This window comes from Aythya ferina, assembly GCF_964211825.1.
Source record: "Aythya ferina genome assembly, chromosome: 1".
Taxonomy (NCBI): domain Eukaryota; kingdom Metazoa; phylum Chordata; class Aves; order Anseriformes; family Anatidae; genus Aythya; species Aythya ferina.
Window position 1 is genome coordinate 165,157,139 of NC_140296.1, and position 23,621 is coordinate 165,180,759.

The 23,621-nt window shown below is 44.2% G+C and overlaps 2 protein-coding genes across 2 annotated transcripts in view; both read left to right on the top strand.

The window, feature by feature from the left end:
- PPP1R12A (protein phosphatase 1 regulatory subunit 12A) overlaps nucleotides 1–6,204 on the top strand; it is a 124,715-nt gene extending 118,511 nt beyond the window's left edge. The window contains exon 25 of the mRNA XM_084528040.1: nucleotides 4,048–6,204. Coding sequence (XP_084384166.1) covers nucleotides 4,048–4,134 — 87 coding nt within the window. The 3' untranslated portion in view covers nucleotides 4,135–6,204. The remainder of the gene's footprint in view (nucleotides 1–4,047) is intronic.
- A 13,215-nt stretch (nucleotides 6,205–19,419) lies between these two features.
- PAWR (pro-apoptotic WT1 regulator) overlaps nucleotides 19,420–23,621 on the top strand; it is an 81,593-nt gene continuing 77,391 nt past the window's right edge. Inside the window, exons 1-2 of the mRNA XM_084528109.1 lie at nucleotides 19,420–19,450; nucleotides 19,611–20,265. Of these exons, the coding sequence (XP_084384235.1) occupies nucleotides 19,768–20,265 (498 nt within the window). The 5' untranslated portion in view covers nucleotides 19,420–19,450; nucleotides 19,611–19,767. The remainder of the gene's footprint in view (nucleotides 19,451–19,610; nucleotides 20,266–23,621) is intronic.

The following is a 23,621-nucleotide window of genomic DNA, read 5'->3' on the forward strand; positions in this document are numbered from 1 at the left end:
TGGCCTTTCTTCCGCCTCTTACATAACAACTACATGGGGTGGACGTTTCGGTGAGCTTCAGTGAGATCTGTAGATGAAAATAAAATATTTTTTTATTCTGCACAGTGGCTCATGCTAACCTGCTTCCCTTTGCTTACCCCCCTTCTCTCTTAGAAGCAAGGAGATGAGCATACACTTTTTTTCATTCTGCTCAGAGTCAGATCTCAGGTTTTCCCCACTAAGAGGTATGAAATAAATAGCAAGTTTATCCTTTGGCTTTATGTCTTCCTGAAGTTCACCTAACAATAGGATGCAGATAGAAAGGTTGTTCTTGGTCCAGGCCCTGCATTCCCGAGCGTTCCCTTGTGTTAACCCTTGCTGAGTGAATCAAGTCCGCTCAATGACCTGGCTGAAAAGAAATCCCTTTATCAGTTTTATGACTTGATCCATCTCACCCCAGCGTGGCTGTGTTGCTCAAGCTAACACACAGAAAGCAGCAGGAGCATATTGCTGCAGGAGAAGGGAGAGCTGTTCCTTTGGGTCAGCTTGTCTTACAGCAGCTTCAGCTAAGCATGGGTTTCCAACACAACCGAGCTTAACCTAGTGACTGCTGTCCACAGCCACACGTCCATACCATCTTCTTTTTTTTCGTACTGGCATTCCTTTAACTATGTTAAGCCATTTCAGGATGTTAAACTATTTGGCATTCCTTTTTGTAGGGGAATTTTTCAAAGGCAGATCATTGTGGAGCTTGAGGATCTGGGCTAGCAAAAGACAAGCAATGGAAATACAGCAGCGAGGCTTGACATTACAATTGTAGCTTAACCACAGCAGTGTGCCTGATTAATCTGAACAGGTACCTTAACAGCTCGTGAGCTTTCTCTAATATTAATTTACAAAGCTGTTTTATAGGTACAGACTTAAATCCTCCAGCAAACACAGTCATTACTACTGAGTTGGCTCCATAGATCAGGTGATTATTGAAAAATTATTTGATCAGCTACAGTACTGCGAAGTTAGTATCTAGTTATATAATAAAGATAGGCAAAAGTAATATAATAATTAGTATTATAAAGTAGTATTATAATTAAAAAATATAATTATTTTGAGTATTATTATGTATAATACTTATAAGTAATATAATACAATACAGATAGTGCACTTGTAATCTTATTCAAGAATCTCATCAAGGCAAGCTACTCAATTTAGTGAAAAGCAAATTTGAATTACAAAGTATGTAATTGTAATTTTAGTGAATTTCATGAAAAGCTTTTTCTTCTGCCTCTGCATATGAAAGGCATGTGGTACAACCTCACAAGAAGTCTGAGTACCATAGGAATGCACTGCTCCAAGAAAATTGCATAATGTCTTTGGCTGGGCTTAGTATGTGGATTTATATGTCAGGATTAGTATAGATGGGAAGTATAAGTATTTTATGTTACTTGAACTTATACTTTCTGATAAGTCTCCTATTACTTACAAATCCTTTTGTCTCCTGCCAGACTTCCCCTATTCTTTAGCAGACTCATAACAAAGGAGAAAATATTTTCTTAATATTTATTCTACCTATCAGTTTAATCAGGATTAAAATCTACAGAGATTTGCAGGCATGTAATGGTACTGGATTATGTTAAAGCTCTAAATTTGAACAGTGTTTTTTTTTTGTTAAAATCATTTACCAGAAAATATATCAATTTCTGTGTCTGCCTGTTTGTATTACTTAATATTGACTGTAGCTCCCTAGTCACTAAGCTGAAAGAGGACTGTGAAATAACTGGAGTTGCTTTGAGATTTCACTGGAAGGCATACAAGGTGACGCTTGTAGAAATACACAATTAACAAGAACAAAGTCAGACTCCTTTGCTTTCTTGTGCATAGCTAGATGAATGCTTTGTGGTTCCACCCAGGATCTTTGGTATGAAGTCTGTAACAGAATGAAAAGTAGGAAAGAAAGGTGTTGGTTGCTTTTACCAAACAAACGGTTATTTCATTGTTTGCATATACACATCAGAACAACCGTAGGCTTATCCTAATATTACAGGTGCATGCACAAATGCATGGCACACCTGCCTGTTACCTGCATATGACCAATAGCATACGTATCTCAACCCACAGTATGGTGGTTAGACGGAGTCTCCAGTTTTTGCCCTCCTTTTCCTAATAGACCCTCTCCACTGTCAAGATAAGACACTGACCTGAGATCACAAAATCAAGGCGTCAGAATGAAGAATGTGCAAATCATTTGATCCCTCTATATATTAGAATTGCCTTGGATAATAGAACAGCTTTTTGCTTTTTTCCTCCTGAAGGCACTATTTCACTGAGTCGATAGCAGCATTAATTTAACTGTCCAAACTCATAGAACACAAAATCATTTCCTCTTACTCTCAGGGTTTTTGCGTGTGTGTGTGATTTTTCACATTGCACTGTGAGTTTTTCAAAAAGTAAATTAATGTCTCTTCATAGCATATACGTGATAAGAAGTGGTGATAATGGGCTATTTAACAGTGTAGAAAGCACAGATAACGTTTGAAAAATGGCAAATGATTACTTGTGTTGCTCAAGTTCAAACATGTTGACGTGGTTTTTGAAAGTAATCAGTGTTTTACAGCACTTTATGTTCAAAGCACAGCTTTCTCTTGACTGTAATGGAAGCTGTAGAATTAAAGTGCTTTGATTCCTTGTGAAGAGCTCGGTTTAGGTGATTTGCCCTAAGCCACTCCAGTGAGTAGATAGAGTAGGAATCCAGGTTAGCAGAATTATTCTGTGGAGACCATCGTTTTTCCTCTTATGTTATCCTGTAATCTTCATTTCACATACTCTGGTATTTGCAGTTAAAGAAACTAGAGATCCTATAGCCTCAATTATCCCTAGTGCACCATCATGTTCCACTCTGTGAGGATCTGAGGAATCCTTTGGAGACGTGTAAAGGAAGCCTCTAGCGTAACACATGGTTAATTAACCCCACATTTTAAAACTTCACAGTTCCTTCTATTCCATAATAATGTCCTGAGTATCATGGAGTCAAAGGTGTAATTTTGTTTGGATAAAGCAAAAACAAAACTAGTGACAAGGAAATTTCATCATGAACAATTCTGTAGCCGTTGTTACATAGGTCATCAGTTGGACTTAGACCTCTTGTATGCTCTTGGACCTGCGGTTACTGAATAACCACACTGCAAGAATAGGCTGATAGCTCCTGTGTGAATGTGCTGCTCGAAACCATACACATAATGCATCTATGAGTTTTATAGGTGGTTTGTTATCAGTGTGTGAACACAGATACTGAGAATTTCTGAAATTACCTCTAGCTTCTCTGACAAGTTATGTTCTACCAGTACAAGCCTCTGTGCACTGACTTGTCCTCCTTTCCTGTCTGATCCTGTCCAACTCTCACCTCACTTGGCTTCTGCCTTCCAGCTTTTGTGCTTGTGTGTCACCCATCTCCTGTGGCAAACTTAACTTGCCATCTTCTAACTTGTGTGCCCGAGTATGCAGCCTGGTGTTTCAATATCTGATCTTGTGTGAGCCATGCTATTCAGGGATGTGATCTCAAATTATAGGATGTGCGCTTGAACACAAGTTTGGCAGTGATTGGAAGATAAAGGCAATGCGTTAATAAGCTGAATCACGCGGTATCTGATCAGGATGAAATCATCCAAGAGCACAGTGGTAGATTTAATTAGCCACAGCATGTTGTTTTGAAACCGTGCAAGTGCAGTATAGACAAGCCTCTTTAAATTGTCAGTAATTAACATTTTTTGTTCTGCACTGAAATCTGGAGCATTTAATTGCTTTCCTTATGCTACTGTAAATGCTTTTGTGGAGAGGCTGCTCATCTGCACCACTTGGTTTTAATGTATCTAGACCAAGCAAATGAAAATCCTAATCTAGAGCTCCTAACTGTATTGTGCTAAAAGGTGAGAAATTTCTGAACTGCTGATACAAAGGGGGACAGTAACTGCCAAAATACCTCAACTAAGTATTTTTGTCCCTAGTGCTTGTCTAGTCTTGTTGCTTTTACTTAGTGTATAATTGCAAATAACCATTGTGTTTCGTTTTTGATAGATGCTACCAGACCTGAAGGCAGACAACCAGAGGCTAAAAGATGAAAATGGGGCCTTGATCAGAGTTATAAGCAAACTTTCGAAATAAAGGGTTTACTACAGCAGCAAATAACGGTATTGCACATCACTAGTAACTCCAGTGGACCATAGTATGGCAGTCACTGGAAGTGTGGGAAGATCCCTTGGAGACTGTCATTTTCAGATATCCTGCCAAAACGCCCTCTTACCTGTGTGTTTTTTGTATCAAGATCATTGTTTCTGTTAAAATGCAGCTGCTGAGAAGATAAAATGACTGAGAAATCCTGTTTACAGCTACAGCATAATAAGGAAAGTGTTCAAGGCCAGATACGCCTCAGATATTTAACCAGTAAGCCTTAGTTGTACATAAACACTTTTACATCAACAAAAGCTTTCAGCTCTCACAGAAGACAGTTACTCAATAATGTTTTTGTTGTGCCACAATTCCCAGGTTTTTTTCTATACTCAGTTTTTCTTTAAATCTTAAGTTTGGATTTTTTTCCCTTCTAATTATTCATGTACCAGATTTTCTTGTACAGTGTTTTCACAGCTTTACCATTTGCAGAGACCACACACCCTTTTAAATTACATAACTGTGTAGCTACCTAGAGTTGTATTGTCCAACCACCTGGAACAGAGATGCTTGGTGGAACATTTGCTTTCACTGTTTGTGCAATATGCATTTATTTCCTATACAAAATGCTTTAAAAGTCAGTTGAAACTAGAATTATTTTAAGAGTCCTGTTTTCTGCCTTTATTGGTCACTTTAAAAAAAAAAAAAAGTTTGTAGTGAAAGATGTTAGATCCTGTAATCGTCACATTCATTTGAGCAGGTACTGAGTGATGCTGTATATATAAATGTGTACTGGTTTGATTTTTCAGACCACCACGTGGCATGCTTGAATATATTTCCCTATTGCAAATGTCTGTTAATGCAAATTAGGCTACTCCAGAATAGTGTGTTTAACAAAGTTCATTAATTTTTATGGTATAAAGAATTTAGACATTGTACATTGTATGGAGCCCTATCTTTACAAAAGGTCTAAACTATATAAAATACTTTATTATCTTTTCTTCCCATTTTTTTTTTCATTTGATAGTGTTCACCATAATAAAAATTGCATAAATATAACTGCTTCACTACATTTCACATACCTGTATTTATCTGAGTGCTGTCCAAAACTGTTGTGCTAGCCAAAGTAATGTTACTAAATCATTTGAAAAACATAACCCATTACACTCACATTAATGTTTATATGCACTGTTGTTGCCATGTGAGAAGGCATCTAATTTGATAACACCATCATGTCAGACCATTTTATACATTTCAGTGGCCTTTAAAAACAAAAAAAAAGTACTTAAGTGAAGATCGCTTTTGTTAGAAACAGCTTTTATATTTTCACTAAACCATTCAAAATACAACATCCTATTGGCACATAGTTTATTGCCTAAAACCACTGAACAGATCAGCCATTAAAACAAATTGTACATTGTAAAGCTTGTAGTAGCTATTGTATTATTGATTATATTGTATACTATATTAAATGTGAATTTGTACCCCTTCATTTAAAAAGGTCATTGTGTTCTACTGCCTACTTGGGGGGGAGGGTAGTTTTATGGGGGTGGGATATGTTTTGGTAAGGAAGACATGATGTCCTCTCTCTGTTGATTGGTTTTTTGAAGATGTAAGGTTATGCTCTTACTACCAAGCTCAGGATTCTTGATTTTAAAGGTACACAGATAGTTTGAGATATCTTATTGTAATTGATCTGTATGAGAGGTGGGTCTGAACCATAGGGAACTTCCATTGTCGTATGCTAACGTAAAATAAGCAAAGAATTGAACAGTTTGAATGGCTGCAACGTATTGAGTTCTGTTACAAGACAGTTAGGCATATTCTGGGTTATATTTGGTAAAGTTTGGGTGCCTGTGAATGATTAAATAAGTGTTTCTAATATTTTAGTGTTTTATATTTAGGTTATTTATTCTTTATATCTAAAAAATGAATGGCTACTGTGCTATATTGATTTTATTGGTAGTACTGAGCAGACCTTGTATCTGCATGAAACTAGTTGCAAAACCCACTATTTTGGAAAAAAAAATGTATTTTGACATATACAAATAAAATGAATACAAACTATTTTAAATGTGTGAAAGTTTTACTGAGAAGTCATTGAAATTTGTTATGAATTTAAACCATGTTATAAGTTTGCTATTTAAATTCTTCGGTGGGCATTTTTCATTCATTGCGCTACTTGGATGCCAAGTTCAAGTACGTTTCAAAGATTGTAATCGAATTGTGATTATTTGCACATCGTTGTACATGCACATCTGTAAATGCAACAGTAAAAATGCCATATTTATGCAATCTGTAACAACTTGGACAAATGTTTCTATGTTTTACATAAACCTGTATGTGTGCAGAATCTGAGAACCATTTTTTACGTAATACTATCTCAATCTCGCAAAGCAATTGCTAAACTTGTGTCACCATCATACTGTACTGACTGTGTTGCAAACCAAACACACCCCCAAAAAATCAAGCTACCACAGAAGCAAAATGGTAGCAGGGGACTACTTTATTATTTAGGCAATGGTTTGCGTATAAGAAACTGGCTGCTGACTGGCAAGCTTGCTTAAATAACTAATGGCTTAAATGGTAATTCCAAACAGCAGCTTACATTTTCAGGGGACTTGTCCCAGTGTGGGAAGGGATCTTTATGTGCCACAGTTTACACCAAGAACAGATGGCAGCATGTAAGTAGCTGGTGCTGAAGAGGAAGAGAAAATGGGAATGTACAGAACCACCCCCAGCTGGTAGCAAAGCTGTCACCCCGAGAGGAGGGGTTGAGCACACGTGGGGAAGCAGCGCTGGGTGCAGAGAGGATGGAAGGAGTGTGTCTGTAGGGCTGCAGGACTTACTGGGTCCAAATGCTAGCAGTTGCCTAGAATAAGAGGCTCTGGAGATGGAACTGTGTTTTTACCCACCGCATCTCCCTCATCGTGAACAATTTCCTCTGGACCTTCCCAGTTCCTACCATACACCACTTCAAGACTTATGCTAAATGTGTCTGAGAAGCTCTTTCTGTGTAGATTGGCGCATTTGTTCGTTGAGCACCAAATACAAAACATGAGAGTCTTGGTGTTACTCTCCCTGCTAAACTTTGTTTTGTGCTTAGATAAGCATTAAAACAATGGATATTTGTCTTCCCTCTTCAATAGTTGTAAGCCACTGTTTGTTTGGTGGTCTTGTCTTAGAGCAAGTGTTCTCTCCTTTCTAGAAAATGTAAATACATACAGGTGATCTTGTAGAAGAGAGAAAAATATGCTCCTGAGGAGCTGAAGATACCTGTGTCAGGAGATGTGCTTTGAGGGAGAAATTTTAATTATTCCCTTCATCTTTATCATACAGAAATGGGCTCCACGTGAGATGACTTGTATCTCTGCTGTCGGACTTAACAGTGAGGTTTATATTCAAGAGCAAAGGCACCAAAAAGATGAGTAAGATGGTAGACGGGAGATCTCTAGTGCTAAAGAGGAGCAGGTAGCAAGGAGGAAGTACAGCACAATGCCAGGTGCTGTAAGGCATCACCACCTCAGAAGTTGAGCGGTGCATATGGAAGGTGAGGGCAGCTCCACTTTCAGTGACACTGAGAGAAATTTTCCCCTTTTAGTGGTAGCTTCAACTTCACATGATGCAGTGTGGTCAGTAGATAACTTTGACACTTCAACTGTGCAGCTGATAGGTTAATATTTTATAGATAAAATTTAATTTCCAGCTACAATCCTGAAGACTGTCACAGCAAAATGCCAGACAAAATCACTGGGTAACATACAGTTTGAAAAACTACACAACTGTATGAACTTTATGTAAGTTGTGGAACCTAATTTTAAAGAAGGTAAAGAAAGAATTGTAGTTGCCTTGTAGAGGGTTGCTTTCCCATGTTTTTTTGTTGGTGTTTTTTTTTTTTTTTAATTTTATTTTTTAATTTCTTCTTTTCCTTACATTTTGCAATTGTTTATTATTTCAGTGGCTTATGAAGTACCTTAATCCTCCATTTCTACTGCAGCATCTTCTGTAGGATTTCCAGCACAGGCTGCCCATGAGTTCTTAAATAGAAAACTCCAGAAGCTTATGGAATTGTTGCCACAGGATTGTTCTAACTCTACAAAACAAAACAAAGAACAACAGCAAACCTATACAGGGTTTTAAATCTTAGGACAGTATTCTTGCAGTCCTGATAATCATCTCTGTGAAATTACATTTTTTCCCCATGTAGGAATAGCCAGTCTGTCTGCCGGGGATAGAGGAGACAATTTGCTGAAGTTTTTCAGAAGTTGTTACTCTGCATGATTATGTACACATTGTTAACATTTAGCTATGGTGATTCAGCTTCCTCGGGTTCTTAGGTCGAAGCCACTAATAACAAGGGAAAAAAAAAATGTTGGTGACTGGAGGTATTTGCTTTACATTTGTTTTGAGTGCAAGAGCAGCAGTTGGGGTTTGTTAGACAGTAACAGCAAGTACCCTGCTCCAGTGACAGTGCTCTGCCTCAGCATAGACTTATTAAAGAATGTACCAGTCCCAAAGGTGACTGCAGATTCCTGCATGAAAGACAGAATTAATACCCCCTCCCCCAAAAAAAAAAAAAAAAAAAAAAAAAAAAAAAAAAAAAAAGCTTCAAAAACCCACAATGAATTGCTGACGCTTTAAAGGGAGAGCTGCTGCCACACCGATGAAGTCATCAGCTATTCTTACTTTTGTCAGCACCTCCCTGGTCTGTATTACTGATTAGATAGCAAAAGTATGTAGCCTTTAGAGAAAGGAGGAACTGTTCGTTTTTTCGTCTGAAAACATCACCTGTTGGATGTCTAATGTTTCTGATCTGGCCCAGGGATAATGATGGCAGGGACAAAAGCCCCGCATTCCAACCCTAATTATTTCACCCTCCTTGGTTGGGTTCTACCCATCTGTTTCGCAAGCCTATTAAAGCTTAGCAGAAGTAGTTAGCCAGGGCTGCACAATTCATCTTCCAGTGTGGTCCTTCCAGCCTTTATAACAAAGGGGAAAAAACATTAAAAAAAAAAAGGGGGGGGGGGGGGATGTGGGTGGAGAAGAACCCTTGGTACCGTCTTTGGGAGCTCCACCTGTTGCAGTACATGGTGTCCTTTGAGCAGGGAGATGAGCTGGGCAGAATGGCCCCTAGAGCAAACCACACAGCGAGAAGTGGTTGCAGACCTCTGGCCTCGAGCTGAAGCATCTCTGGACCCCAGAGCCCCCAGCCCCGAGGGTGGCTATGCCAGCCCCAGCTCTCCCCTACCAAAGCGGACAGGGGAGCCAGCCCCATTGCCTGTGTTAGTGTCTACATCAGCCACTTGTTTTCAGGCTGCATCTCAGCCTCAAGAAAGGACAGGCCTGACTCGGAGTTGATACATTGCAGCTAAAATCAAGCTGCTGCTTTCTGGGGGGCTCACCCAGCCCTGCACCCTGAGGCTTCCAAGGGAAAGGAGCTTCATCCTGCCAGCTGGCACTAAACACACGTCTAGGGAAAAGGTACACAAAATACATGTGTGGGGACACAGCATACTCGCTGCCCAGATACAAGATTTAATGTAAAAGTGAAATGGTTTAAAAAAAATAAAATAAAATAAAAAAAATCCACATTTGCACGAACTGCTCTTATCGCGGTTCTCCAGCTGTCGTCAGCTCACCCCTCAGGTTTTTATGGCAAGCAACAGGATACGAAACTCCTTCCTCCCACCAAACCTGCAGCCACGGGTGCTGCTTCACGCCGTGCGGGCTGCCCGCTAACTCAGCCGCAGCCACCCCTTCCTACAGCTGCCGGAGCTCCGTGCCAGCCTGCTTCTGCCGCTTGTTTTTCCCCCCTGCACCGACGAGGAGCGATCCGCTCCCGTTTTATATCCCCGGGCCGGGCCTTGCCGGCAGCCAGCAGGCGGCACCCGGGGGCCGCGGCAGCCGGGCCCCGCTGCCCTGTCAGGGGCGACCCGGGCCCGGCCCAGGCCCTCGGGCGCCCTGGAGGCGTTTGGCAGGGGGGTTTCCAGGACTGCCCGCTCTTGTTGTTGCTTGGGGGCAGCCCCTCCAGGTCCTTCTGCCTCTGTGCGAGCCGAGGCAGAGCTGGGCTGAGGCAGGGAGCGGGGCGAGGAGCAGAAATCTCGCAGAGTTAATTGAGGCGTGAAGTGAGGCTGAGCACAGCAAGGCCCCCGAGCACCGCGTACCAAAAAACTGACCGGTGCAGAGAGCTCTCAGCCAGCCTGCTGGGCTGAAACTGTCCCCTCAGGGCAGGCCAGTGAGCCTGGGAGAACAGATTTGGCTAGCATGGTCCTGCTGGAGCCTCTCGACATTGGTGTTGGCATTGGCACAGGCATTGGCACTGGCACCGGTGCCCTGCGCTGTGCCAGCAGCCCTGTGGCCAGGGAGCCAGCACGTGCAAAGCACCCCAGGAAGGCTCAGCTAGAGCCCAGTGACGAGGGGGGGAAGGCAAATTTTTAAAAAGGAAAAAAAAATCCTTTGTATCAGGTGTTGGCAAGCCTGTGTTTTATAGCAGCACTGAACTTGGCTGAAATGCCAAATGCAGATTAACTCCTTGCCCAACCCCATTGCAGTGTGACCACCATGCAAGTGTGTTGCTTACAGGCTTTGCTTTGTAACCAGAGCACTGTGTACACTGCAATATCTCTCTAGTCTCCTTTTCTTTTGCCTCAGTCAGTCTCTCCTCCCCGATCATTGCTTTGCAAACACGTATACTATATCACAAGCACTGCTCACTTTCCTTTTAACATTATTCTCCAGTCTCCTCCACATTTTCTCCTCAGCCCTGCGTTGGCAGGGTTCTGCCCCTATTTCCAAGCCACCATTTATACCTGTTCTGTGTGCTGGGGAGAGCTTTGAGCTACATTATTTGTAGTTCAGGGTGATAGCCGCAATAACCGAAAGATCCAAGAAGCCACTGCCCTGAAGACCTTAAGCACTCTGAATTTCCACAGTTTCTGGGGAGTGGCACTCAGCATTGCTACACACAGACATCCAGTGTAAGAACTCCCTTCATGTTTTACTAACAAGTCCCTACAAGCTTACTGACATGCCACAGCTTCTGGAGAAAACTGACTCCATCTTCTTCTCATCTCGGCTGTCAGCCTCCTCAGCCGCTCCTGTACGCCACCCAGATCTCCAGGACCCTCCTGGGGCATTCAGCTCCCAGCACTCCTCAGTCAGTTCTCGTAGTCACTGCCAATTTCTGCCTAGATAGGCTGTCTCCCACCCTTCTGCTTGGTCCTTGCATTTTCTACTCATTTGCTGCTTCCCTGTTGTTTCACTCACTCTTCAGAGCTGACCATGGGTTACTTCTTCTCTTGCTGATAGTTGCACCATGGTATCTTCCATCAACTTCTCTGCTGACCACAACTTCTGCAGCCTCAACACTTGGTGTCCTCTCCCTCCACCCCTGCTACCTGCCGCCCCTTCCCCCTTTTCTTGCACCTCCTTATCCCGAGCCTCTCACAAGCACACATCCCTAATGGTTTCAGAGATGCCATTAATCTTTCCTGACCACAGGATCTTTTTTCCCCTGATAATCTAATCTTTACTCAGGAGGAATGAGGAATGCCTCTACCAAGCCATTTAGTTCCCACCTACTCCAGTTTCTCTCTGACCCAAGGGAGTGCTCCTACCATAAACCAAGCACCATACAAGTCACCTGTTCCTGTTTAATCCAGTTACTGCCCTCCTCAGGAGTCAGCACTATTTTTCATAGGCTTTGTTCCTATTCTTTGTACCTCTAAACAGATTCAGGTTGAAAGCAGTTAAAAGTCTTACACTTTTTCCATTGAAATGTGGCTACTTTGGGGAAAATTTACAAATAGCATTGGCTGTGGACTTGCTTGCAGGCAGGACAAAGTATGCAGCTTGTCTTCTTCCAAGTAATTTTTTAACTTAAAACTTCTTTTCAATACATATTTGAAACTTGCTTAAATGACTTAGCAATTTTCACCTTGAAATAGCAAAGAATGTATATTATGAACAAAACTCAAAGCTCACTTTTAAGCATTGCCCACGCTGGTTTATATAAAATGGTTATGATATAGGCACATAAGTTTTGATGTTCAGCCCCAAGCTTTCATGCTAGCTGTTTATAGCACAGACAGGTATCACTGAACAAAGTTTGGTAAAATACCATCATAATTTTAACAATAGAAAGCAAATTTCATTTTTATCTTGTTTAAGCTGTTCTCTCCCTTTGTATTTCGTTTGCTTTCTTAGCAAGACTCTGAACTCTTTTCACCGCTCCCCCTCCTCTGCTTACACTCACTGATATGTCAGGGCCATTGATTGATTGCTGTTTGTGTTTGTTTTGGACACTTCCAGATGATTGCTACTAATAACCAGTACTGAATTCCTGAAATATCTGCCTGATTTCTTCTACAAGGCAACTTCTTTATGGCCCGTTGTATGAAAAACCCCGGGTCCTAGAAATACTGTGGTGTAAGAGAAAAGAAATCACCAGACAAACAGCTAGCTCAAACAAAGCACTGTAAAAAGCCATGGCACTAAATTCTGCATGCACCCCAGTGAACACCCAGTTTCCCAGTGGTCCCCCAGAGGTTGGTCAGTCTGTCCTAACCGCATGCCTTGGGGGGACACGGCTCTGAGCCCCCCACATGACTGAGCCCTGCCCCGCACGGGGTGGATCAGGATGAAGCTGTGGAACAGGTTTGCCAGAGGGACACGGGACAGCCTGGAGACCTACTTCATTTTTACTGGCTTTGTATTGGCCCTTCAAAGGATCAAAACAATTCATAAGAGCTAGAGGGCTGTTTATTGAAAAAAAGGAAAAAGAAAAATCCCCAGAGGGTTTTGAAGTGTAACTAGCAGACACGGACAGACAGCAGCCCAGTCACCACTGGATTTGGTTTCTAATTATTCATTTGCATGCTTACATCTGGGGAAACAGAAAGACAGGAACTGAATTATCTTTGTCAGGGACCAGAATCTGTTGGCCAATGCTTTAAACCTACCCTGAGCATCAGCTGTATAGAGGCAAGTCTGTTCACAGCTTGCTGTCTTTAAGAGGAGGAAATGGGCTCTGCTGGTGCTGATAGTCCTTCAGCACAGGTAAAAGCTTCTTGGTGTACAAAGAGTTTTACATTAAGCACTAATGGAGGTCATCAGATGTTGACATCCAGTCTGGAAACGTATCAAACGTAACACAAAAAGCAACAAAGGTGGTGTTATTCAGATAACTTAAGGTTATCTTAACTGTAATGTAAACCCATGATATTATTTTGGTCATACAGCTAAGTAAGCCAGCACTGAATTGCCAGGGTGACAGATATTATCTGAGGTGGCACAACAGCTTTGTGACCAGGCGGCCCCTCTGTGCGGGTGGCAGCCCAGCTGGCTCCCTGAGCAGTGCGGAGCACAACGTGCACAGGTACACACTGCAGAAAGCAGCTAAGGGTAGCTCATGTCCAGAAGACTGCATGGTCTCTCCTGCAGAGGACTGCAAGGATACTTCAGCACCTCTGTTTGTTCCCTGAAGCACAAGTGTAGAGGCTGGACTAATAAGCCAGCATGCAGCCAAACCCACTGCCTCCCTTACATTCACACTGTGAGGGAACACGGGCACTCTGGGGGACCATTTTGGTTTGACAGACTCAGTGCTGCTCAGGTATGTCTAGATCATAGAATCATTAAGGTTGGAAAAGACCTCCAAAATCATCAGGTCCAACCATCACCCTACCACCAATGTCACCCACTAGACCATGTCCCTGAGCACCAAGATGGTACGTGCTCAGACGGCACCTTAGAACATTCTTCCCAACCTAAGTCACTTCAGGTTTGTCTACACTGAATTCCATGTACTGCGTTGTCACCACCCCTCAGCTTGGCAATTTGTGATTTTTCACTTTATCAAATTGTGTTATTTCTTTTCAGTACTTTAATTTTGACGGATCCTCCATAACGAAGCGTTCTGTGAGAACCTCCCTAGGTTCCTTCACAGGGAACATGAAAGTGGAGCCAGAATGGAAAGACCGTCTCCTCTATGTGCTTCTTTTGTATCATGCTCATATCCTATATCCTGGCCCTACTGGTTTGCTGCCAGGATTTTGGAGTTTTTCCATGCCTTTTGCAAACTGGTCCCAAAGCATATTCCTAGCCTGCCTAACGGCATTCACCCTTTCCCCCCTTCTTCCCCATACTCTGTAAGATTTGTCAGCTTTGGTTTTCCTCCACCTTATACCTCACCACGTAACATTCTGACTCCATGTCTGTTTTCCATCCCACTCCTCAGCAAGTTGCTCTAGGGCATATGCACTCGGTTCACCATTCAGATCTGGCCCTAGAGAGTACCTATTTCGACAGTGAAAAAGAGGTAGTGTGGTTGCTCAATAAACTATTTCAAAGCTATGCTGACTGAACTTCATCACAAATAGAAAGGAGCAGCAGGATAAACAGAGCCATAGGTCTTTTTTTCCTGTAAGGCAGGAAAAGCATACAGAGCAGAACGCGAGAAGCAGTGATTGTGAACTGTGGCAGAAAATGTTCTTATCAAGCCTTTGAAGTCGTCTCTACCCTCGTTCCTATCCAACAACTGCAAACTGGAGACAGATGGCAATCTCTGCATGAGTTTCTCATACTGTAAAATGAAATACTTCAAAAATCACATTAACTTCCTTCTGTAAGTTTTTATTTTTCTTTCCACACTGCATGCCTCCACCAGTTCAATGAATGAACTTTGCTGCAAGAGCTGATACTACATGGTTTGAAGAAACTATTCAGGTATTTATGGTCAAATGATAGCAGAGTTCAAGAATGGTAAAGCCACGTACAGAAACCAGACTAGAAGGTATGGCCCCTAGGACTGATCCTGAATGCTAATAGCTGCTGATAAATCCAGCATTTTACATATCCAAATATTATCCAAATATTTTACAAAGCTTTGTTATAATTGAATGCAAGATTTCAAATTGGGACCTATTATTTAAAAAAATATATGTTTTAGGCGTCTAATTCAGTAACACGGCAAATAGTACACAGTTGATATTTCAGTGAAAGAGGGAATGTCAGATTTGTATGAGTTTCCAGACAAAAGCCAGAACAAAGTAATACAGCTAAACCATTGACCACAGGGACTAGAACATCACTAACTGTCAGAACCTAACAGCAGAAAACCTCGCCAGAAGTTTAGCACTGCAGCAGTAAGCTCCAGTGAAGGGGGGGAGGATGAAGGAGGGGAAGAATAATTTAATTAAAACCTGGAAGAAAAGTTTAGGAAATAAAAATCCATGCTGATAGGCTAAGCCTCTCAGATTTAGATAGCGTGTACAGCTCAGAAGTAGCAGAAAGTTGTATTACATTGCAAGGGATAGCAGCTTATCCACATTTAGACAAAAATGCAAAACCAACCAAGACCAAGTGATAAGAGAAGCTGGTAGGTAAGATGAGAATAACCAAAGGTTAAGAGAGAATTTGAAAAGCAAACAGTACAGATGTAAACAGAAATAAACCTCTCTCTACATGCCTAAAAAAGAAAATTTGCTAGAGACAAAATATGTAATCGCTTTGCTGTCCTGAAGTAAAATGGAAAGCGTCTCCATGTTATCCTTCACAGCTTCGCTTCTTCACCACCACAAATTAATCCTCTGAAGCAGGGGGAAGAGACCAGCAGTCAAGGCTGTGGAACACCACCAAAGTTTTTAAACTCTTTTGACTGTTTCTGACAGAGATACAATCCTCTATTAGAGACATAACTGGGAATAGCAGGAGAGTGCAAGGAGGGAGACACATCCTGGTAAAGTGTACTTCACCAGATCTTGCCTCATCCTAGGGACGTGGTCTGTGGCAGCATGAGTGACCTGAGGCAGGAAAGCAGGCATTGCCACTGGAGAGCAGGGCATTGGCTGGGAAAGCATTAGCAAGGAAAGGTTAAAAGAAGAGTCAAGAAGGACAGCAGTGCTATGTCATAGGATCATTTTACTTTTACATGAAGATTTGACTTTAGAAATTTCATGCAGCACAGGTGGGGATTTTTACAGAAAGATAGAGAGGAGTTACAGTAAGTCATTTAATGGGAAAGGTTTAAAGAGTAGGCTTTTGAAATTCTATGGATAAAAAAAGAAGCAGGTATTTCTGTGAACAGATAGCAGTAAGATTTCACTGAAATAGATAGGTTATCTGGGGTACAAAGTGGTGTGGGTGAGGATTATCCAGAAGGTGAAACGCAAAGCAGCAGAGAGGGGAGGTTTAATGGGACTGTGCTGGAGAGAGCTGAATAAATTTTGCAAGAGTGATGGAGCAGGCAGAGCAAGCAGGGGACTGACAATGTTTGTGCTGGGAGAAGCAGCATGAAAACTGTTGGCTGAATGAGCTTCAGAGGGAGGAGAGGAGGGCACACCAGGCAGGAGCACCAAGCAGCAGCTTCGGGGATGCTCAGGTAAGACAGATGCAGCTGGGGTAAAGTCAGGAATGGAAGGAAAAGTATGTTTTCAAAAGACAGGCAGGGAAATGCAGCAGTCTCCGCAAAGATTTTAGGGAGAGCTTCCAAAGATGCTGAAGAAGGAGGGAATGTTTCTGTGGAGAGCATATGGGCATCAGCGGGTACAACAAACACTAACCCAGAGCCTGGGGACAGCAGGCAAACAGACATTGGCCAGGAGTTGGGATGTTTTCCTTAATTTGCTCATCTGGTAATACATTAATGTGTTCTGTGTTTTATTTTCCAGCCCTTGAAAAATGCCACTTCATAAAAGATTATGGCTCAGATAAGTTTGTACACAGAACCTCATTAAGGTTGGATAGTTGTTTGGATTTCTAGCAGAAGTCACAAAAATCTGAAACAACTCGCAACCTTATAAAAAGGAATCAGTTTTAATGTGCCCAATCCCACAAGGCACTTCATTTCCTCAAGATTTTAGGAATAAATGCCTTAAAAAAAAAAAAAATCTGAATATTAAAGACAAAGTGTTTGGTTTTTGCCTGGCAAAGGAGATCAAGATCATCCTACCAAATCCTGGTGGTAATTTTACCTCTAGGGGAAAATCTCATTCCATAATAATGAATATACAAAAAACAATATTTTAAGGCTTAGGGACCCTTGTCATCATGCCAGTTTAAAACGTAGCTAATAAAATGAATTGTATTTCTAGGCCTTAAGAATATCCTCGAGATTTTTTTTTTTTTTTTTTTTATAAGAAAAGAGAAAAGTGCTGTTTGAAACCTACTCAGCTGTTCTCAGTTGTGGCTGAGGAAAACATGCAGCGTGATACTTAAACTATTTGGGACTTTATCCCTGAAAGCTCTCCAGCACAGACAACCTTATTGAGATGCAAACGTCTGACAGTCAGCATTTTTGTTTTGGGCACTCAAGCCCAACCTCACTCACCACAACATAACTCCTGTTAATATATAACAGACCATAGGGAACACAAAGCCTTTTTTGGCCCTGAAAAAAAACAAAACAACAACAAAAAAAAGTGCCAATGTTTTTTATAGAAGATAGAAGCAATAAATCTAACAGCAATGGCAGATGCAGCTAAAGCCCAGCTGCAGTGCTCAACCCACGGGAGAGGTGGGCAGGTAAGATGCTGCCCAAGCCTCGCAGGAAGACCTGGGTGATGGGGAGCCGAGGGAACCCTCAAACTGAAATACATCACAGTGTTTCTCCATATACACGAAGTATTACAAACAATTACTTTGTTACATGATTTTTACACATTTTTAGCCAGATGGGCTGCTCATGGGAGGCAATGTCAAGGAGCGAAACACTGGTGTTTGTCTCAAGGACAGCTCTTCTTCATGTAAGAGGAAGTGTCTGTAAGAGGAAGAGTCTGACAGAATGGGAAAAGTACTTTGCAGGCAAGAATTCACACTAAGGGTCATTTTTCTAAATTGTGTTTTCTAAAACACAGCTCAATAGCTTTCTAACAAAACTCTTTAGATGAACGTGAAGGTAAGAATGTGTTTTTTTGAGGCGAGAGCTAATTGAGTCAACATTAAGTCAACGCTTCATTAAATGCTTGATTGGCAAATAGAAATATAATCAACGTCAATAATTTTTTACTGCTGAGCATTAAGGAGTAGAGCTAGTATAGACCTGTATTTTCAACATCTACTCTTCTGCCTATTGACAGCTTTCCAGCGTAACACGGAACCATTAACCTGTTTTGTTTTGGGCTTTACTGTTAGCCTGAAAGACGAGAGGTTTCATCTGCGCTGGGGATGCAGGTATCTGAACTTCTACCTACACAGACAAATAAACTCCTTCAAAACCAACTGCCTCCCCACTAAAAGCTCTAAGCCCAAACCAGAGCAAAAATCTGATAGAGCTAAGTGAAATGTCTGAGTAGATGAATGATCACCAGCCGGGCACTGATGGTAGGAGGGGTGAGACACAGGAGCTTCCCTCTGAACACCAGGCAGCACGTCTTTTCTGTGTGGGTGACGGAGCAGTAGCACAGGCTGCCCTGAGAGGCTGCGGAGTCTCCTCCTTGGAGATCTTCCAAAGCTGCCTGGACGTGGCCCTGGGCAGCCTGCTCTGGGTGGCCCTGCTTGGGCAGGGCTTGGGCTTGGTGGGCTCCCGAGGCCCTGCCAGCCTCAGCCACTGGGGGAGTGAGTGAGTGAGTGAGTGAGTGAGTGAGTGAGTGAGTGAGTGAGTGAGTGAGTGAGTGAGTGAGTGAGTGAGTGAGTGAGTGAGTGAGTGTCAGGGTGAGTGATTCCCCGAGGCAGTGCCCACCACTGCAGCGCTGCAAGGCTCAAGCAGGACGGAGCAGCCTGCTCTATGCATGCAGTGGGGCACAGGCAGCCTCCCGCAGCCATTTGGAGCCCCGTTTCGCCGGGAATTTTTAACCGGCATTCATAGCATCCGTACCGTTGCTGCAAAAAAGAAACCAAAACCGTTTCAAAAAGTTCACGCTCCAAACTCGTGAGGGCTTTTATTAACCGCACGGCCGGGCTCAGAATTACACATCAGCCACAAAAAAAAAAAGAAATAAAAAGAGCCGTGTTGCCGGCTCTGCACCTTGCTGCGTGCGGACCTGCGGGGAGGGAAGCGCCGGCCGCGTCCTTCCCTGCCCGGCACACGAGGCTGGGCGACAGCGGCGCCTCCCAGGCACAGCCCCGGCCCGACGGCTGCGGCCCCGGGGGAGCCCCGGGCAGGTGCCGGCGCCCCGCGGGTGCCGTAGCGGCAGCTCCCGGCCCTGCCCTGCGCTGCCCGGGCTGTGGCCGAGGGGAGGGGAAGGGGGAGCCGGGGCCGCCCCGGGGCCGCGCCTTCCGGGCCGGCGGGAGGCGGTGCCGCTCACCTGGGGCCGGCAGCGAGCGAGGCACCGAGCGAGGCACGGAGCCGCGGCCCCGCCGGGCGGCAGGGAGGGAGGTGAGCGCCGGGCGGCTCCGCTCCCGGCAGGGTGGGACGGAGGCAGGGAGGGCGTCGGGGCCGGCGGAGGGCGAGGAGGGTCCGGGGGGGCGGGGGGCAGGGCGAGGACGGGCTGGGCTGGCAGCGGGACGCCTGACGGCCCCCCTTTTGTTCCCCGCAGGGTGTTCGCCGTCCGCCGAGCCTCCCTCCCCGCCCCCGTCTCGCCCGCCCCGCCGGGCCCCTCTCGTCGGCGGGCGGCGGCGGAGGTGCTGCTGCCGGGGCGCTGCCGCCGCCACCACCGCGGAGCCGAGCCGAGCCCAGCCGACCCCGCCGGGAACATGGCGACCGGCGGCTACCGGGGCGCCGGGGGCAGCACCACGGACTTTCTGGAGGAGTGGAAAGCCAAGCGCGAGAAGATGCGGGCCAAGCAGGCGCCGCCGCCGCCACCGGGGGCGGCCGCCGTGAGCGAGCCCAGACCCACGGGGGTCGCCGCCGCCCCGGCAGAGCCCAGCGGCGGTGGCGGCAGCTGCCTGCCCCCCGCCGCCCCGCCGGACCGCCCGGCGCCCCCCGCCGGCGGGGCCCTCAACTGCCTGAGCCTCGGCCGGGCCCCCCCCGCCAAGGAGCCGCCGCCGGGCCTCGCCGGGGGCCGGGGCTCTGAGCCCGCCGCCGCCTCCAGCCCCGTGCCGGGCTCCCCCGAGGGCGAGGAGAAGCCGGCGGGCAAGGGCAAGGGCTCGGGCTCGGGGCCCAGCGCCAGGAAGGGGAAGGGGCAGATCGAGAAGAGGAAGCTGCGGGAGAAGCGCAGGTCGACAGGTGTGGTGAACATCCCGGCCGCCGAGGTGAGCGCGGGGCCCGCCGAGCACACGCGGCCGGCCCCGGTCCCGGTCCCGGTCCCGATCCCGGTCCCGGTCCCGGTCCCGGTCCCGTCCCCTCGTCCCTGCCCCGCGGCTCTTCCGTGAGCCGCTGCCGGGGCCGCTGCAGGTCCGGAGGGAGCCGGGTGCCCTCTGACAGCGCCGTCAGAGCGGGGGAAGGCGGGTTTGCGGGCGCTGAGTTAGATGTTCAGGTGTAAACAGCGCTCGGTTTGGAGCCCGAAAGAATTTCCTGCGCTGGAAAAAATGTGGTGGTTGAAAGAGCATTCTTTTTTTTTTTTTTTTCTTGAAGGCAAAGGAAGATATTTTTATCAGCCAACACCACTGTCCTCTGTGGTTTGCTACTAGTATAAAAATCTGGCATTGATTTATAATACTCCTAGAGGAATTCAGAAGAATGATAACTAAGTCTTTAGCTTTTTCTTTTTTTTTTTTTTTTTTTTTTTTCAGTTAATAAGAAAGGCCACAGGAAACTTTAAACAAAGCTGTGTTTTACTCTCCAATTTTGCATTAATGCTTTCTCTCCGTAGAAAACATTTCTATTATCTGTTCTTCTGGTTAAAGTTATAGATAGTTAAAATGACAATAAAATCTCTTTCTAGAGCAGCAGGAGAGGAAGGAATCCTGTTTGCCATACCTGCAGTCATTAACACTTTCTTTTTGATACCGTAAACACGTTCAGGGCAGATACTTTCACACAGGACGGTATCAGAAGGTGAGGAATGCCTTTTTGGAGCAGTGCAGGTCTTTCAGAATTGCGTTTTTTAGGGGCTGGTCCTGCACTTGGTCAGACTCTTTACTTGCATAGTCTCTGCTCTGAGATAAAATGTTTTGGTGTGGGTCTTGAATATTCCTGCTTTGGAAAGGAAGGGGCACAAGCAAGTTCTTTCATCCTCTGGTTTTAGAGCCTGCACCCCTCCTGGCCTGCCTTTGGTTGGCTCTGTATGTTCCTCCCTCACTCTGCCCCCATGCTCCTGTATGAACTCTTAAAAAATGCTGTACCTTTATTTCCCCAGGTGAGGTGGTGCCAGTTCAGTACTGGCTTTGTACATTGCAGTAAGTGTTCATCGTAAAACATCTTATTTGAGGGCCCTCTGCTGTACCCCCTACCCACAGTCTTCTCCTCCCCTCGAGGCTGGTGTCCTGCCTCTTTGAACTGGTTTTCTGAACTTGTGTTCTTGTGGCTTTTGGGTGGTGTGGTTTGGGGTTTGCTGGTGGTTGGATTTCTTGTTTGTTTGTTGTTTTTTTTTTTTTTTTTTTCTTTGTTTCAAATATTGCTCAAAATATTCTTTGCTTTCCAGGAACACACACTCCTTGCTCAGCAAGTGTTAGCCTCTTCTGTGTCAATTTGCAAGTGTAACCTGCTACGCTGCTAAGGGTGGCTTATTTATTACAGTTGAGGTATTTAGGTGTTGAGAAGCAAGCTCTCACCCATTCACATCCTTTTGAGGGCCTCCTCATTATGTTGAGTGTCACCATGTGCTGGCATTTCTTGCAAACCTCTCATCTTTGTACTGCTTACTTCTAAAAGTATCGATTAGCATCCCATCACCTTTCTAGGGTCAGATTTTAATAGATACAGATACCTGTTGTATGAGGTGTTACTGGGGAGACTTGTAAAGCATTGCATTCTGGCTGGCGTGTATTTATACAAAAGTACTTCTTTCCAGCATTTCACATTTCTTAAATGTGTTTTAATCATTACCACTTGCATTCCAAAGCATTATTTAACTAGGGAACACTAGATCATTCCTGATGGTGGACAGCTTCAAAAACTGTGTCCAGTGTCAAATGTGAGTAACTACTTACTAATGAATGTTTTACAGAGTATTTACTTGTGCTGTCCTTCTGTTTATTCATGAGGAAATGCCTTAAAGCACTGATTCAATATGCTCAGCTTAAGTTCTCTTGACTCTGTGACTATGAAGCTGAACTCAGACCAAAGAAGGCTGCTGCTGTGTAGATGATGGCTTGTAGACTGAACTGGCTTGCTCTTACAACACTCTGGTTTCTTGTTGTCTTCCTCCTTTAGATGCTAGGCTTAGCTTCAGTGTGCTGTGTAGTGATTTGGTGGCAGTACACACTGAATTTAATCACTCACATTGTGCAGAGCTTCAAGAGCTCTGCTTTAGTATTCCTTTTTGGAAGATATTCTTGTAGAGATCTATTGGCTGTAGTGTCGTCTTAGCTTTCAAGAGAAGTCTCCCTCTAGAACAGCATTGTTGTTGTATGATCAGCATGGCTCTGCAATGGGGAATGGCGATAAAGAGGAGTTTCTGATACTTTGAAATGAAACCAGGTAACTGGCTACAAAATGCACTTGCAGAAGCCCAGGAGCTTCTTGGCCCAAAAGAGATTATGAAAACAGTTTTCACCACCAAAGAAACATGATGTAATTCCAGTTCTAATGGTGTTGGAAAATTTAAATTATGAAGTGGTGGAATAAGGAAAATAAATGTTCAGGTTGTCTCGTTTATGTTGAAGTGGTCATGAAAACTGTTAGCAGATCGTTACTCGTTAATGATTAATTCCTCTTCTGTTCAATAGGAAGGGAATGGAGCTAGGTCTTAAAAGTACTGTCTTAAAAGTATTTTGTATTTAAGTGGTTGGAGGCCAGAAACCGAAGGGGAGGCTGTGGAAACTAATGGTGACAGGTTGGGAGCAGTGGTGAGGCTTTGTGCTTAGAGGCCATTGTGGTGGAATTAAAGGTTGGTTTTTCTCTTTGCAGCACTAGTGCTTATCAGGGTACAGATGCCTTTTGAAAATGGCTGCTGAAATGCTTGCAGCTTTGTTACTTTTCAGTGTTTTTGAAGTAGTTTCTTGATAGTGTGTTGAATCTTAGTAATTTAATTTCACTCTGAGTAGTGTTAAGCGCTGTGGGATTTGCGCTTTGTTGCCTTGCAACAGGTTGTGAAAGGTAACTAAGTTGTATCTAATTATCATCACTCCTTAAGTTTATTTTTTTTAAGTATTAGGCTTTCCAGCCCACTGCGCAGCAATCTGTTAGAAAGCATTTTTTTGGTCTGTAGATACTGACTTGATGCAGGTGTTAAGTTTACTTGTACTGTTTCCCCACTTGGAGCTGTGCTCACATCTGTCCAAGAAACACAGAGTTCCTTTCGTGCTACGCTGACAGTGCTCTGTGAAGACCCACAAGGATGATGAGAGCCGTGTTTCGTGGTGTTAAAGCAGTTCTCCTGTCCTGCTCCAAGCAAAACAAGCCGCACTGGTGAAAGTGCAGCTTTACTTTTGTAACTGTTTACACTGGAGGATTCTGCTGGCAAAGCTGCGCCCGTAAGCTTTTTCTGAACCCCAACCAGCAGAAT